This window comes from Canis lupus, chromosome 20, assembly GCF_048164855.1.
Source record: "Canis lupus baileyi chromosome 20, mCanLup2.hap1, whole genome shotgun sequence".
Lineage (NCBI taxonomy): Eukaryota > Metazoa > Chordata > Mammalia > Carnivora > Canidae > Canis > Canis lupus.
The window spans coordinates 42450839-42468163 of NC_132857.1; the positions used below are offsets into that span (position 1 = coordinate 42450839).

A 17325-nucleotide genomic window follows, 5' to 3' on the forward strand; every position below is an offset into this window, starting at 1 on the left:
CTACCCCATAGTAAGTGTATAGTTGGTATTATTAAGTCACTGTTAGTATTACACATACAATATTCTTATTTTTGTTATTGACAGTCTGGATTTACATTAGACTGTCTGCAACACGAGAGCAGGAAATCTCTCTCACTGTCGTGAAAGTGAGTTACCTAATGGATATAGAGGAGGAATAGGTATTTGCCAAATATGTTTAGTGCCAACAATAACATGCAAAAATGGAGAAGTGGAAGTCGGGGGATTCTTTCTGGAAAATGAAACACTAGGTAAGTCTTTGAGGATGAGTAGGAATTGGCAAAGCTAATACCTAGAAGGACATGGGTTCAAGGCACAGTGTGAGTAAAGGGGAAGAGGTGGAGTGGAATGTGGCCCCACTGGGCTGACACAGAGTATCAGCCACAACAGCCAGAGCTTCACCACCAGAGAGTCATTCCTGTGGAGACTGATGCTAGGATAAATATATTAAAAGGTTTGGTGAAAAAGGTGGACGATATATGCAAACAGATGGGGAATTTCAACAGAAAGCTAGAGACTTTTTCCTCAAAGCCAAAGGAAAAAATGCTAAAGCTGAAAAATATATCAGAATGAAGAACTCTTTCAGTGGCCTTAGCAGCAGAGAAAAAATCAGTGAACTTACCAATAGAATTATCAAGAGAAATTGTCCAAATTGAAACAAAAAGAAAAAATGAAATTAAAAAAAAACATACGAGACCTATGGGACAATATCAAACAGCCCAATTTATATATCATTGGAATCTCAGAAGGAGGAGAGAATAGCCAGAAGACATATTTGAAAAGATAATGGCTAAGAATTTTCTGAAATGAATGAATGACATCGACCTACAGATCCTGGGAGCTCAGTGAACCCCAAGCAAGATAATTATGAAGAAAAACAAGTATATCTTATTGCCAAAGTGCTGAAAACAAAAAAAAATATAGGGAAAAGATCTCAAAAGCAATCAGAAAATTTTATTCCATTTAGCCGGTTAGCAATATGAAAGACCACCAGCTTTTCATCAGAAATAAGGTCCTTCAGAGACAGAAAGTGTAGGGCCTTTAAAACAGGTCATAATAAGGATTCTGGATTTTATGTTAAGTATGATTGGAAGTTTTGAGCAGGGAAATGGCATGACCTAGTTTACATTTTCAGTCATCAAGAGAAATTGCAGAATATGTCTGACTTAAAATCCTATGGTTAGTAGGTAGAAGAAATAATCAGGACTCAACTCCTGGCCTTCTGCACCTTCTAAAACCATCTGTCATTGAGTGATGCCAGGCCACCTCTGTCCAGGGTCAGCTGATCTTGAGGAATTGTACTCTGACTTAGAGCAGTGAATGGGTACTAGAAGAGACAGGACCTCTCACAAGACAGGAGGTAAATAGAGAAGAAAGGAAAAGGTAGGAAGATAATAGGTTTCCAAGGCCAGCAGGAATTACACAGTGCAGCCTGCAGGCATCCTTCCTGTGGCCATGAGAGTAGCGGTTCTTGTCCCACAAAGCAGGACGGCCAAGAACATTTCCCCCATTTCTCCACAACTGGATGTGGTCTCAGCATTCCCTTCCATTCCATTCCCCAAAGAGGCTTTGACTTGTTCCTGAAGGATTATCATGCAGAAATTACCGTGTGCCCCCTGCCCCAGTCCCCACAATAGCTCCTACATCAGAAGCTCATCAGTGTTCTTTTATATCCAAAGCCAGGAGTCTGGAGAACTTTCCCATACAGAGGGCCCTGTTCCTGTCCACAGCAGGAGGACTAGTGAGACTCACTGGCTGGGGTGGTTTAAGAATGCAATTACCTTTTCTTTCTTTCTTTCTTTCTTTCTTTCTTTCTTTCTTTCTTTCTTTCTTTCTTTCTTTCTTCTTTCTTTCTTCTTTTCTTTTTTCTTTTCTTTTCTTTTCTTTTCTTTCTTTTCTTTTCTTTTCTTTTCTTTTATAGGAAAATCATTGGGCTTCATATTATTTAAAACTGTGAACAGGCCACAAAGCAATAAATGAATCAGCATCCCTTGGTTAAGTTTGGTTGGTAGGAGGACACAGGAAGAGCCATTTTGCCTTGTTTATTACCTTCAGCCTTTTGAATTAACTCCTTTCCATTTCTAACGGCTGCCCTTTGGAATAAGTTGTAGGTATGGCCCCTGAGTATTCAGGCTGCTTCCCACCACAAAATTGAATCCGTTGATGTCATGACAGATGGCCACCAATGTTTATTTCACTCCAGAAATTCTACTTGTCATCACATAAATGAGCCTGATATGCCAAGTCCTCTGTTGTAGTTTCTTTCTTTTCCTTCTGTGAACCTTTGAGAGGAGAACCTTTCTGTAGGCCAGTCACAGAAAGCCTCTGGAATCACCCAGAGGTTGAGTAAATAAATAATCTTAAAAGGAAAGAAAAATTGTACTTTTCATGTGAAGGGCTATATCTGGGTCTGAGAGGGCACAGCACTTGCAGAAGGTTGAGGTGAGAAGGAGCTGGCTTGCCACATGGAAGTCAGTTTTCTAAGTATTTTGAGCTCTTCTGTGGTGCTTTGTTGAGGAACAAGACGACCCGTGTTATTGCACAATAGTCCAGCCCCAGTAGTACAGTACCCTCAGCTCAGCTCCCTTTAGCTCTCCCTGGATAGATGTAGGCAGGGATGGCTGAGATAAAAACTCTGTGATGCATTATATGATTGTGGGTTTGAAAACCTATTATGAAATTAACAGTCATGGTTAAAGATTTCACATGTAATTTGTGAATCAGCACACAAAGAAAGGGGAGAAGGTGCCCTGAGACCAACTGCTTGGCTGCCCATGGAAGGATGTCTTCTCTGTCAACTGCCCCGTGTTCCACAGGCCTCAACCCACAGGTGTTCTGTCCAGGTCTCCACCCTGTAAACTTAAGATAAGCAAGTGTAGACCTAAGCAGGAGATGTTGATGGTGGCCCTCTATCCTGTTGCTGGCAAGTACTCTTGGGCTCTCTGAAGTCGTCACAGACTGGATTGCTAGTGATTTTATCCCAAGTGTAAAAGTGAAATTTCCATTTCACATTGGCAGTGCTTGCTGGATGCCAAAACACAAGCCTCACAGAGTTGGCACAGATGCTGTGCAGCAGAGATCAAACCCACATTTCTTCCCCTTCCCCAGGTGTCAGTATAGTGATCAGATTGCCTCTCCCACCCCAGAGAAGCACCTTCTGGGATTTCCTGCTGCCTTCAAATAAAGCTTAAGATCCTAAGTATAGAAACCTTTTTATGGACATCCAGTGAACCTCTTCCCTCTTCTCAGCCTTGTCTCACCAGCCCTTACAATCCCAAGCTCTACCCACCTGCTGTTTTTCTCACGTGTTTCACCTTCCACTACGCGCCCTACCACCAATGTCTTCCACATCTTGGTTTGCTAGAATCCCAGCTGGCTTTAAAAGCCCAGCATGAGCAGAAGTCTGCTTTTACCTTCTCGCTTCCTGGGCACCTTGGCTGAACTCTTGGAGGCACTTTATTACTCTGATTCTGCCCCCACGAGTTCCCTAGGTACATGCTAACTTTACTGACTAATGCAGACCAGGGCTTTTGTCACCATCATGGGTCCTTAAACCACTCATCATGTGCCCTTCTCATAGCATTGAATATGCAGTCATTTACTGGGTATTTGCTGCATTCCTGTGTGGCACACACAACCCAGCAGCCATGGGGCCTGCCCTGTGAAGCTTAACTTCTAACAAATTATACTCCCTGCCTTTTATTGAATGCCTACTGTGTTCTGGAAGCTAAACTAAGCACTGTACTTTTTTTTTTCTTGTAATCTTCACCACAGCTTAAAAGAGGTAGATTTTTCTTCCTACCATTTTACACATGAGGAGCCTGAGGCTCAGAGATGGTAGGTAATTTGCTCAGGGTCCCACAGTGAATGAGGAGCAGAGGCAGGTTGTAAACCCAGGTGTATTGACATCCAAGTTCATAGTCTTTTCCCCTCTCAAGGCTCCTGAGTGAATCAGGGGATGATTGGGTAAATGTCCTAGGTTCTGTGTCATCCTCTTTCATGAGACTATGTTCTATTTCCACAGATTGAGCCATACATGCCATATGAATTCACATGTGAGGGAATGCTGCAGAGAATCAATGCTTTCATTGAAAAACAGGTAAGGCTCTGCATTACACCAGGGGGATCTCATGAGAAGCTAAGAGCTCACCATGCTTCTCTAGTTATTTTCCTACTTGTAAGACTCCAGAAGATGGATAATGGCTGGGTGGAATTTTGAAGCATGCACTGTCATGGTCCCAAGAGACTTAGTCTGTCCTTGGGGTAAGAATGTTCTTTATGATGGTGGAAGGTTAAAATGGAAATTTGGAATGGGATGGTGGAAGGTTAAAATGGAAAATTGGAATGGGAGGGACTTGGATGGTCAAGGTAAAGACCTCCTGGACCATCAGACCTGTGTTCCGAATGGGTTCATGAGGACTTGGATAGGGAGCGGGACAGAGAGACAGTTCTCTGGTCCTGCCTGGCTTTCATTTCGCACCCTACAAAAGGCGGGGGCTGAAACCAGGGGTTCCTAAGCATTCCTTTAATATACGTTCAATAATTCCAAATATGTTAGGACTTTCTAGTGGTTTTCAGATATCTTTTCAAACACGACCCCTTTTCAAATGAAACTTTACATGAAACCGAAGTATAAAAAAAAAAAAAAAACAGATAAAAGGAGGGCTTTGGTTCTAAAGTGGGGGTGGAGGTCCAGGAGTCCACCACCCCCAACAGTGCTTGCGAACTATGGCTTGTGCTCGTGCCAGTAAAGGCCAAGAGCACCACTTCCATCCTTCTGTAATATTTTAATTCCTTAGTCTTCAAAAGAAGCTCAGAGCTACAAATAGACAGAGTCAGAACCCCTGTAGGCAGGGCAGTATGAACTCCTTGACCGTATTTCGGAAATGGGGGTCTCCTCTTAAAAAGCAAAGTAGAGTGTCTTCAGATGATCAAGAGATCTCTACACAATAGGGGATGAGGACCGTGCAGACTAAAATAGAAATGGTGTATTGAAAATATAAGTAGGTGTAGAATGGGGGTCCCAGGTTGGTTTCTAAGGAAATGTTTGAGACGACAGACTAGAGAGCCCCGGACAGTCCTAGAGGCTGCTGTTGGAGAGGGAGAGTGGTGAACACAGGCTTCAGGATGGCACGCCTGATGTTCTGGGCGCTTGTTAGTGGCCAAAGGACATGCTCTGCAGCCCCACCATCTGGGTTCAGTCCCACCACAATCTTGGTTGTATGACTTGGGGTTCATTACTTAGCCTCTCTGGGCCTTAGTTTCCTCTCCTGTAGAATAAGGATAATAATAGACTTCTTGGGGCACAAAGTGCTTAGAACAGGGCTCCTGGATAGTGCTCCATAAATGCAAACTAGTACTGTTGATTACTTATTATATGATATATGATATTATGTATCCTATTAGAGTATATAATTATATTGTGATATAACGTAATACAATATGACTCATGCAACTTGACCACAAGAGCTAAGCATCTGAATCATCGCTTCATTCAGTCTCTATATAATGCCTTGATTGCGAATGACCATATCAGCATCCTAACTCAAGCAGCCTTTTACGTATAGACTTCATGGCAGTGCATGCCAGGCATGTCCCAGCACGTCGTCTCATTCAGTCCTCATGGTGTCCTGCGAGGTGGCAGGAGTAACCTCATTCTCTGGATAACGGGGACCGAGATTTGCGATCGTGGGCTCGGACATTGTGGACTCAGGTTCAGTGCTGGTTTGGTCTGAGTCCAGGCATGTCCTAGCAGCATTGCCAGGGCCGCAGGCAGTGACAGGCGTCCTGGAGCTGGGCACGGACCCATATCCATCTACCTCACAGAGCTGCTGGCCCTTCCCGAAGGCGCTGAGAGGAGTGGTGGGTTCTCCTCTGGTGGTGAAATTTAAGCTATCACCGCTCTTACCACCGTCACAGGAATGAGCTGACATTTTGCCAGGACTCCCACATCTGCTTCTGAAACCCGCTTCCTCCTCTCCTGTCCACTTCCTTTCAGGGAAAATGGGTCCTCAGCACCACATATAAAAAGACTTTTTATCAAGTTTATTTGAAGGCTTCTTCCCTAAGACTCTTGAATCCTAGCCAGTCCTTAAAAGTTCTCCTGTGGCCTGTTGTCTGTGAATCTATTCCTAGCTTTCCTTTCAAACAGGAAGGTTGCATTCCCCAGAGTGACCTGGCTAAATGCTCCACGGTGCAGGAGCATGCCTGGTCCATGCGCCTCTATGTCCCAGGTGCCCTGCCTGCCACGCAGTAGGTATGCAATAACTCCCACTTGAAGGAGCGAATAAAAATGAATGAGAGTGTGTGCACATGCTTGCACTTTTTATTCATGGGCCTCAGGAGCCAGGAAGTTCATCTTGGACTTTATGATCTAGGATACATGCTAATAAAACTGCCCTTTCACACCAGCTCCTCAGCACAGACTCCTGCAGAGTCCTGCAGTTTGCAGAAATCCAGAGCTTTCTTTTTGGCCTGCTATGATCGACTCACCCATCCACCGGGTAACCGGGTAAATGCTTATCAGCTGGAGTGCGCTATGGACCATGCTGGGAAGTAGGGGAGATGTCAGGGGATGAGTCTCGTCCTCAGGTAACTTTAGGCCTCACAGAGAAGCCAGTCACATCCACAGGCAATGCCACCACCATCACCAACGGTGACGTGACCTGGATGCTTAGGGATCGCACCACCCAGCCTACAGCGTGGGCAAGGGGGAGAGATGGGGAGAGTCTGTTCAGAAGCGTTCTGCAGGAGATGAATCCTGACAGCAAACTGAGGGGGGCCGCTGTACAGCTCAATATGTAGAGGCCTAGGGGAAGAGAGAGGGAGGTGAATTATTGGAAGTTTAGCTGTGGCCTAAGAGAGATGATGTGAGAGACAGGGCTGAGGAGGAAACACTTCCTGAGAAGATGCGGCGGCTCAGCCGAAGAATGCGGGTCTGATTCTGGGACAGCAGGAAGCTAAAGAAAGGCTTTAATGCAGGATGAGAGCAGTGAGACTCACAGATTGGCATTTCAGGAAAATCATTCTAGGAATCTTCTGTTTGGGGCATTTTTTGTTAAATACTCTCTCGGTGCTGCCAGACGAGCCAGAAGGAGGCCGGTTGTGAGATTGTCCCAAGCCTCTGGGCGCGGTTTTGTTGAAGCCATACTGTTCACCCAACTTTAGAGGGGACATGGGAAGTCAAGACCCATTGATTCACAGGTTGGGTCTTCAGCCACATTCCCTCCCGGCCTCGGTATTTTAGAGCTCGGGGTGTTCGTTATTTTTGCAGCTAGAATATCATCAAAGAGCAGTGAGACTGGAGAGAGGGGTGTTTCTGGTCTGAACGGAAAAGCCGCAAGCTCTGAAGAAGTGGTGGCAGCTCAGGCTTCCCGTGCCTTCAGCTGTGGGAGTGCTGCAGCCCTAATTAGGCTGATCTCTGCCTTCAGAGTCTTCCGTGTGATCTGCAAGGGGAACAAGGACGCTTTTATCTCAGAACCTTTTCAAGGTTGTCCATCATGCTCACCCAAGGCAACGGGAGCAAGAGGAAGCCAATTGACAGCAATTGAGAAAGCTCCAGGCTTCAGTGTCCCGTTGAGTGGTTGACAGCTGGAAACCTACCTCATACCCAGCCAACCCCGGGCTCACTCACCCAGTGGGAAAGACGCCTGACTTTAGGGAAACCACTCACTTTTTTCTCCTGATGACCTCCCCTACACACACCACCACTGCTTTGCTGTACCGGAAATGTTGATTTGGGGTTGCATGCGCTTCTAAATCAGCACTCTGTAAGAGGCGCTCTCTCTAGCAGCAGGGGAGGACTGGGGGGTGGTGCCAAGGCGAAAATCCCTTGTAATCTAAGATCAAGAGCATTATAATTCTTCCCTAACCCGAGTGTCCAGGCCTGTTAATCTTCTCATGATGCATTTCTTGGGAAAGGTTTAGGTATTTGCCTCGGGCCAGAGAGTGTAGAACAGGTTCTTTTGAAGGAATGGAAATGTTCAGTTTGCTTTCTGAAAACCGTCCATTTGTTCCTCATTCCTGTTTTCTACTTCCTGTAAAGACTCTGAAAATACACGGAATGATTATGCTCTTGTTATTTTGCAAAGAGCAGGTAATTCATGTGAAAAGCGGTCTGACAGTATGGAGGGGAAAATGAGTGGCCTCCAGAGCCACTGTGGAATCTACTGCAGCTCCTGGGAAATCTGGCTTGCCTGAGCCCATCTTAAACTCTCTGGCAAGTGTTCTAGACGCAAGGACAAGCCTGTTAGTGAATCCGGTTAGTCCAGCATAGCAAGGAGTGGTGAAGGTGACAGGTTGCAGGGGGAGAGAAAGAGGAGCTGAAAAGGGGACAGGGGTGGCCCTAGTTTGGGGAATGTTTGCTCTTTGTTTTTTTTTTTTTTTTCCTTTTTTTATTTTTTTTTAAGATTTTATTTATTTATTCATGAGACACAGAGAGAGAGAGAGACAGAGACATAGGCAGAGAGAGAAGCAGGCTCCGTGCAGGGAGCCTGATGTGGGACTCGATCCCAGGACTCCAGGATCACGCCCTGGGCCAAAGGCAGACGCTTAACCTCTGAGCCACCCACGCATCCCTAATGTTTGCTCTTTGAAGAAGTGGACAGCTGCCGTTGGCCTGGCCACCCCTGATCTCAGAGAGACTGGCTGCGTCATGTTTAAGTTCTGAAGCCTGGAGCCGGGTCCCACGCCCACTCTCTGTGATCTTAGGCAAGTTCCTAATCACATCATCCTGTTGCTTCTTCTGTGCGTTGGCAATAACACTACCCACCCCAAAAGGTTGATGGGAGGAATCAATAGATTACTGGGGGTGTAGGGCCGAGAGCAGTGCCTGACACAGAGTAGGTCCTCAAGAAGCCTCAGCTACTTGCTGCTACAGGAGCCCAGCGCCCAACCAAGGCAGGCTTTTTAAACAGCTTCATCCATATGTGAGTTACAGACCATAAAATTCACCCCACGTAAGGATACAGTTCAACGATGTTTTAATCACATTGATAGAGGTGTGCAATCACCATCAAGGTCTACTTTTCTAGCACTCCCATCACCCCAGAAAGCTCGCTTGTGCCTATTTGAGTCTTTGCCCCAGTCCCTGGGCAGACACAGATCTGAGTTCCGTCTCTGTGGATTTGCCTTTCCTGGAGATTGCTGGCTTCTCTGACTCGGCCTAACGTTAGCGAGGTTCGTGCAGGCTCATATAGCAATACTTCATTCTTTCTTATTATTGCTGGTTAGTGTGCCACTGTGTGAGTGTACACACTTGCCAGGGGACAGATGTGTGTTGTTTCTAGCTCTGGGCTGACATGAAGAGTGGATGAACATCCACGTGCCTGTGAATGTAGGTTTTCATTTCTCCTGGGTAGCGCCTCAGTACTAGAAGACTAGAGGATGTGGGAGGTCTGTGGCTACCTCCTTGAGGAGTGAGCTTCTTGGCTCATTGATGTGCGTGTGTAGAGATCATTCCTGGAGATAGGGTGCTACAGCTCGGCGTCACAGAGTACTGTGTTCACGGTACCTGTGGAGTCCCAGATCCACACCCACTGCTGGCCATCAGCCCACTGGCCGTCTGGGGATGAAGTCCACTCCTTTGAGGACAGCACAGGCTGAGAATGGGAGATACCAGTGGGCCGCTGAAATGTCTTTAATCCAGTCAGTATTTACTGAGCACCCTTTTGTGGCAGACCCTGGATCTCTCAGCTATAACATAAATAAACACGTGTGTTCCTTACTTCTCAAACAGCTGGCCGAATTTGGTCCAAACCCCAAATTCAAGGCCTAGAACCTGCCCCTTCCTTTTTTTTTTTTCTCTTGTTCATTTTCCCCAAATTCCTGGCCTTACTTCCTCTAGATCCTGCCCCCAGACCTGTATCTACACCTTCTTGGCTATACACAGTGAGTCTCTACAGAAATCCACTTGGACCTGATATGTCGTGAATGTAGTAACTGTTAACAGTTTGGCCAGGACCGAGTAGGGCTGGAGGGTTTGTGGAGGAGAGCCCATCACAAACCATCCAGGAGGGAGGGACAGGCCGGCGCCTCCACCCCATGGGGAGGGGCAGGGGGGCGGCACCCCATCATTTTCTCTGCTCTTTGGCCATTTCTGGGAATCACGTTTTCTCTATGCTGTGACTTGGCCTTCACTACAAAGACAAGCGCCCTTACTTCTTTTCCACAGTAAGTTGTCTTCACTTGTTCAAACATTGCTTTTTCTCATAAATTTGTTGACAATAAACCTTTCTTATTAGATTCACTGCAGGAAAATTTCAGAATCATCAAGAAAATTTAGGGGAATTTGGTGACCGGTTGCAATAGTTGTCAGAGAGGAATGCAGATGTTTTGTGTTCTAAATGGGCGTGTTAACCACGTTGGAAATCACTGTGTCTCACTCGGGCTGTATAAAGCCTCTCTGAGGTAGAATATTGTCCCTTTCTATTTCTACTACTGTCAGAGCCCCAGGATGCTGAAAGCATTCAGTTCAGTTCAACAGCTCTATATTGTGCACCAGTTATCTGCAAAGCACCATGTTTGTGGGAAGCCACTAGCTCCTATTCCGCCTACGAAACCCAGCCCAGAAGTCCCTGTTTCCTGGAAGCCCTCCCTGATTGCTTCCACTGCCACACGTCCCATCCCCACAGAGTTGATCATTTACGTACTCTCAGTGGCCTTTACGTCCTATTTGGCCATCTGCTTTCTGCTGTTCTATAATTCTTTTAATGTTGACCTCTCTTACCAAACTGTGCACCGAGCCTTTGAGCCCAGAGACTGTGTTTCCTAGGTATATTCAAGTTTCCAGCACTTAGCACAGACTTCAAGAGGTTTTTGGTCAGGTTAGAATAGATGAGTGAGAACCCTCAAAGCCACCACATGATATGAATGTTTCCTAGAGGTGTGTTTGAACTCAGATACCTGGGTTAGTCTGAGGCCAGCCTCTCCCTCCTGCACTCCTTCAGGGCTTCCTAACTGCCTCTGCTCTTGCCTCTACTCCTGCTCCTGCCTCTACTCCTGCTTCTGCTCCTACTCTTGCCTCCGCTTCTGCCCCTACCTCTGCTCCTGCCTCTGCTCCTGTCATCTCTTCTCGGCACATCCTCTCACTCCTCTGCCCAGAACTCTCCAGGGGCTTTCATCTTACTCTAAGGAAAAGCCAAAGCTGTACGCAGTGACTCCCTAAGGCCTCCTGGACCTCACCTTTGCTACTTCTGGCCCCCACCATGCACACTCTCTGCTCCATGTAGAACTCCCTGCTCCTCTGGAAGCCTGCTGGACATTCCCTTGTCACAGCCTCTCATCCTGATTTGCCTCTGCCTGGAATGTTCTTCCAAATACTTGCATGGCTCACACCTTTACTCCTTGGGTCTTTTCTTAAATGCCCCTTCTCAGTGGTGCTTTATCTGTTTACCCTCTCCCCCAGCAGTCTCAATCCTTTTTCTTCACCTCATTCTCTTCTAGAGATGTGGACCAGGGGGGAATTCTGAGCCCTTAGGCTTTTCTGCTTCTCAGCAAGTATTTTGTTGAATGAATGAATCAGTGGATTGGCCAGAGGAGGAGTGCCCTCAGTGAGATGAGGGAGGTGGACATCGCCACATTTATCTGTTCTGAGGCAGAATGAAACAGAAGGCCTCTAGCCTCTCACAAACGCCCAAAAGGGTCTTGCACCTAAACATCAGAAGACACTTGTGATCGGGGCTGCCAGTACAGTTGTGCCTTGCAGGTAGCTGGGCCAAAGACATGGCTTCCATGTCAGTTCTCATAGCTGATCCAGGCAATTCAGCATTTACCCTCTGGACCTGGTAGCAATTAATGGTCTACCTAGGAATATCATCTTTACCATCTCTAGATGCCTTCTGAAGAGTGAAGAGGTGAAAGCAGGCAGAGAGCTCGAGGGCCATCTGTGGATATCCCCTACCTGGAGGCCAGAATCGCATCCCTGATCCCCACCCTCCCTCCTGCCTCACCCCGCATCCTGCTTACCAGGACGCCTTCGGGCTTCCCAGAGGGTTCACCAAGCCTTAAAACGGTCCTGCTGCTATTTTCATTATTTCTTGTCCCACTGGCCCCCAAAACAGACTCCTAAGAGAATGCCAGGCCAGCGCCCTGGTGAGCCATGAGCAAGGGTGTCTGGAGCCCAAAAGCTCGCATGAGCTTCCATAGGGTGGAGGAGCTGTAGTGGTTGACTAAGAGATGAGCCAGTGGGGCAGCTCCGCCCTCCGGCAGAGCCTTGAGGGCACATCCCTTCGAGCAGTCCCCGCGATGCCATCTTGCTCTTTCCCACATGAGCTGCGGGGGCCCCATTTATTCAGGGCCGCCCCGCAGATGCCCTGCAGATGCCCCACACCGCAGTGTCTCAACCCCATACAGGGTAGAGGAGGGCCCAGAGGAAGGACACGAGTGTCAGTGGAGCACCTGCTGCTGGCCAGTTTCTGTCAGGTCCATCAGCCCCAATCTGGGCCTTCCCACTTGAGGCGCTTTCCCTGGTGCATCACCTCCTGGTCTGACACAGCAGAATCTTTCTCCTTGTTTTCGTTTTACGCCCTGGACCGCTTCATATAGCACACGAGGCTGAGAATGAATGAGAAACCACTTCTCAAGAGTCCACCAGACTGACCAGGTATAGGGATACTCCCCTCAGCTCTAACTGCCTGTAGGTGTCATCCAGGGAGAGACATTCTGTGTTTTCTTACAAACCGTAAAAGCCAGCATTGGAGCCTTAGCTGTCATGGGTTTCTGGCCCCCAAGCCTAATCCAGGGACAGGCCAAGCTAAGTCCTGGAAGCAAGGAAAAAAATTCTCACTTGACCTCTTGTGACATGCCATGTAATCTGATTTGCTTTCCTATACGTCCGCCCATTCTGTACAGGTCACACACAGGCTTTGGTGTTGCATTTAAAGTCTCCTTTTTATAAAATTTAAAAGCTATAGAAGTTCTCAGATTGCTTTTAAAGAATTAGGAGCAAAGTTGCTTGCATTAGCCAGCCAGAGAAACAAACCGAGAAGCAACGCTTAACCTTTTCCAAATATCTGTGCACCCGCTCAGCTCTCATCAATAACCCCATTGATCATGGGTGTTTTCCTTCTTCCCATTTGATGACAGCCATCCTCATGGGATGGACAGCGTGTCAAAGGTCAGCCGATAAGTTTCCGTATGCTTCCAGGTAAGAGAGCAGCAGCCATCAGCGAACACGGTGATACTATTGAGGGTGCCGTAGGTCTGTGCAGTCAAGCCGTCACCCTTAGGAACAGCATCCAGTCCAAGGTGACTGTGCCGCCCATGGCTTAGCAAGCACGTGGATTGTGCTCAAGATTCTTAAGACTGAGGAGTCAGACAGGGTCTTCCTGCCCGGCTCTTGGTGGCTTTGGAGCGGGACACTCTGCTCATCCTCCCATCATGCCTGTGCCTCCCTCTCAAAAGGTTAGGCTGGGCCCTAATGTCTCTCAATAATCCAGGGTATCTGTAGTATTTCTGCATTGTTAGGCTCTCTGGAATGTTCTGTCTTCAGCTGATGTGAATCCATCTTCGGGGTATCTCAGACACGCAGTGAACGGTTTCTCTTCGTTTGCCACCAAACTCACTTAGGCTCTCAAGGAGTCCAGTGATAGAGTCATGTGAGGCGGAGGGCCACAGTGGGTTTGCCTTACTCGTTGGGGTCTCGTCATGGATTGGAGGAGACTAGAATGGCACCCAGCACTGAGTACTCACTGCCTGCCAATCGCCTTTCTCAGCACGTAACAGCATCACCTCTTTCAGGAAGGAGGTAGGGAGAGGCAGGAGCCATAGGAAGTCCTCACTATCATCATCTTCCTTGTCCTAATGAGGCAGGATGTGCCCTCCGCGCCATCTGCCCGCAGAGCCTGGGGAGCATCCCCTTTGCTCTTTTCTCTTATGCTCACTGAAACTAATACAAGGACAAACTTAAAAAATAAATAAGTAAAAACTCAAGCAATACAAAAGGGCCCCCTCTGGCCTGTTTTCCAGGGCTGCACCCACTTCATCACTAAGGACCAGGCAGTGGCAGGCCCCACCTGCAGTGTTCCACGTGACCAGACCAGGGGTGGGGATGGCATGAAGTATTTCCTCTGTGGGTGCCAGTTCTGGGAGCCCTGGACCCTGAGATTATAAATCAGCTCTTTCTCTACACGAGCAAGGAAAGGAAACATGAGGAAAATAAAAATATTCCAGAAGGGACATTCGTTGAAAGGTGAATTTCCTTAGCACTCCAGACCATGTCACTCCATTCCCCTCCCAGTGGCATCCACACCAACCTGAGAGATTCTTGTAGGAGCCCGTGCACGTTTATAAGCACCTCCGCAGCTTCTTTCACTCCTCGGGATGTCCAGAAAAGGTTTCCATGTCATAGAACATGGAAATTGTACATGGAAATTTTCCATGTACATAGAAATCTGTTGTGTTTTAGGGTGTTGAGTTTAAACAGTTAGCTAATTAAATACAGCTTTTAGTTTATTTCACGTCTCTAGCTTCTTTTTTTTTTTTTTTTTAAATATTTTATTTATTTATTTAGGATAGTCACAGAGAGAGAGAGAGAGAGAGGCAGAGACACAGGCAGAGGGAGAAGCAGGCTCCATGCACCGGGAGCCTGACGTGGGATTCGATCCTGGGTCTCCAGGATCGCGCCCTGGGCCAAAGGCAGGTGCCAAACCGCTGCGCCACCCAGGGATCCCACGTCTCTAGCTTCTACTCTGACAATGCCACTGTGGTATCCTTTGTACCCTGTGTGTCCCCATATGTCTGTAGGGTGGATTCCTACCGGTGGAATTCAGAGCCCAGGATCCTGAACACCTCTGAGCACTCCCGAGGGCGAGTCCACCCCCAGAATGGTCAGGCGAGCCTGGCTCTCCGGGTCTCCTACACGGACAGCACATTCTGCAGGGGGCCAGCCCTGGGACTCAGAAGTTGGCTGGGGTTCCAAGCCCAGTGTGCTAGCAGAGCGAGCTCCAGGTGCCACAAGGGTGTGAATTCCTTCCACTGGTAGCTACTCAGGGTTGCCTCAGGCACAGCCCAAGTGAAAGCCTAGGGTTCCAGGTCACAGCTCCCTGTTCCTTGTTGACCTTCTCTCTGGCCCTGCTGGTCTGTCCTCTGGTCCCCCAGGCTGCCCGTTCACCGGGTCACCCGCATCATGTCCTTTTGCCCACCCCAGGTCTCCCTGGGATGTGTTAGTTTCCTGCACTCCCTCTGGATCCTGGAAGGGACTGGCCCTGCCCCATTCTGGGTACCCACACAGGAGCTGTGTTGCTGCTGGGGCCTCTCTTTACAGGGGGGCCAGCGTACTTCACCTCCGATCACAGGTCCTCAGGCTGTTTCCCTGGCTGTGGCCTTAGTGCAGCATTACAATCGTCTTCAAGCCCTGAGCCCCCACCAAGGTACCAACCCCACAGTGGGTTCCCTCAGCCGTGTCCCTGCAGACCCCTCCACTTCACAGTCACAATCTGTACTCGCAACATAGCGTCATGCTAGGTAACTGCCAAATTAGGTAGACACTGAACAGGTCTTTGGAATTGGAGCGAGAACAGAAGAGCTGGTGAAGGTGGACCCGACATGGAGCTTCAGGGCTGGAGGCTTCCATAGCGAGGCTGATGGTCCTGACGACGAAGAGCCACTGCTCGGCACCGGCCCGGTGCTGCACCCGTGCCACTGTTCCTCTCGCCCTCCAGTCCCTGCGGGCCCTACTGCTGTCCCCTCGTGGATGAGGCAGCCCCTGGGTAGAGAGAGGTGAAGGGACACATTCTGGCTGGGCCTGATTCCCACCGAGTCTGCCTGCCCCCTGGTCTGGGCAGCTGGCAGCCCGGGGAGCCCCCGCCCCAAATCCTCGCTCCCTTGACTGATGGCTCCTTGTCGTTTCAGGACTTCTGTCACGGGCAGGTGATGTGGCCGCCCCTCAGCGCCCTGCAGATGAAGCTGGCGGAGCCCGGGCAGTCCTGCAAACAGGTGTGCCAGGAGAACCAGCTCATCTGTGAGCCCTCTTTCTTCCAGCACCTCAACAAAGACAAAGACATTCTGAAGTGAGTCCTGTGGGTCGGGAGGGCTGGGCTGAGAAGGCCAAGGTTCTCAGGGAGCAGGTTCCCCAGGCCCCCAGAGCGTTAGCCTGGCGGCTTTGTTGTCAGGTAGGTGAGGTCACCTGGTGTGCCGCTATACTTAGAACTCCAGTGGGGATGTATTGGTGTAAATAGTGTGTGTTAGGGATTGGAGATTGCAGGAACTGTTCGGTTTGTCCGTGGTACACCCAGGGAACTGCAGGCGTGGAGACAGACCTAAAACCACGAGCCTGGAGGGCCCCACCCCTGGGCTCCCCCTGGCAGAGGCTGGGTGTGCAGACGGCCCCTAGCAGAGCCTGAGTGGTGCAGGGGGCAGGTGGGAATCTCCAACCCCGGAGCACAGAAGGAATAAAAAATCCGCGTCAGGAGCTGGCATCGAACTGCCCGCAGTAAATCCCGTTACCACCTTCCCCTCCTGCAGCTCCTGTCCCCGCTTGCACTCAATGCCAGCAGCCTTGGGGCATGGAGCATTGCCCGGGCACGTCTACCGGGTTCCTCAGCAGGGAGGCGGGGGCGGCATGGGGAGCACAGGCCGGAGCAGCGCCCACACGGGGCCCTCTGGATGGCTTAAGTTCTTCCCCTCATGCCTGCGCTACTTGCAGTGATCCTGTTCACCTCCCTTGGCATTGGCATGTGCAGATCCCACGTTTCTACGTGAGGTTTCTTCTGGCCTCTGACTTGTGACCCCATGTCAGCACTGAATCTGTGCTCCCCGTTTTTATGACACCCGCCCTGGGCCTCCTAGTACTTAACTACCCACGACCCTGCATAGCTCTGGTTAAGTGCTTTCCCTTGAGGGACTTGCTGTCCCGACCTGAGGTATTCGGTAGAGGAGTGGTACTGTCCAGTCCTGAAGAGGAGGGTTAAGAAATGGGCTAGACTCACTGCTCATCACTGGCCTCTCTCCGCTCTGGCTTCATGCCCTGTTACAGCCGTTGGCCACTGTGGCTATCCGGGCACAGAGGCCTGAGCTGGTGGCCTGGTCCTGCCTGTACATCTTATTATTCTCAAGCATGGAATAAAACCCTTCTTAGAGAGCTTGGCCTCTCGCTTCTCGCCTTGCAGGAAAGCTTTCCTGAGGAGGGATGTGGAGGATGCTGGTTTTTCCCCTTTTTTTTTATGTGAAGATCAAGATCAGAGACTACTTGATTCCACCATCAAAACAAAGGCCAGAAGAGAGTCAGCTTGGCACCCTACTCTGTCACCAGTGAAACTTTGTGAGAGGGGGTGGTGGTCTAATATTTAGGGAAAGACTAATGGTATAGAA

At 48.9% G+C, this 17325-nt stretch overlaps 1 protein-coding gene across 6 annotated transcripts in view; it reads left to right on the plus strand.

Annotated features, from left to right (window-relative positions):
- The window catches only part of MGAT5 (alpha-1,6-mannosylglycoprotein 6-beta-N-acetylglucosaminyltransferase), a 339881-nt gene that overhangs the window by 311922 nt on the left and 10634 nt on the right, over positions 1–17325 (plus strand). For all 6 annotated transcript variants that reach the window (XM_072789000.1, XM_072789001.1, XM_072789003.1 and 3 more), the window contains 2 exons: positions 4043–4117; positions 15868–16025. In XM_072789000.1, coding sequence (XP_072645101.1) covers positions 4043–4117; positions 15868–16025 — 233 coding nt within the window. The remainder of the gene's footprint in view (positions 1–4042; positions 4118–15867; positions 16026–17325) is intronic.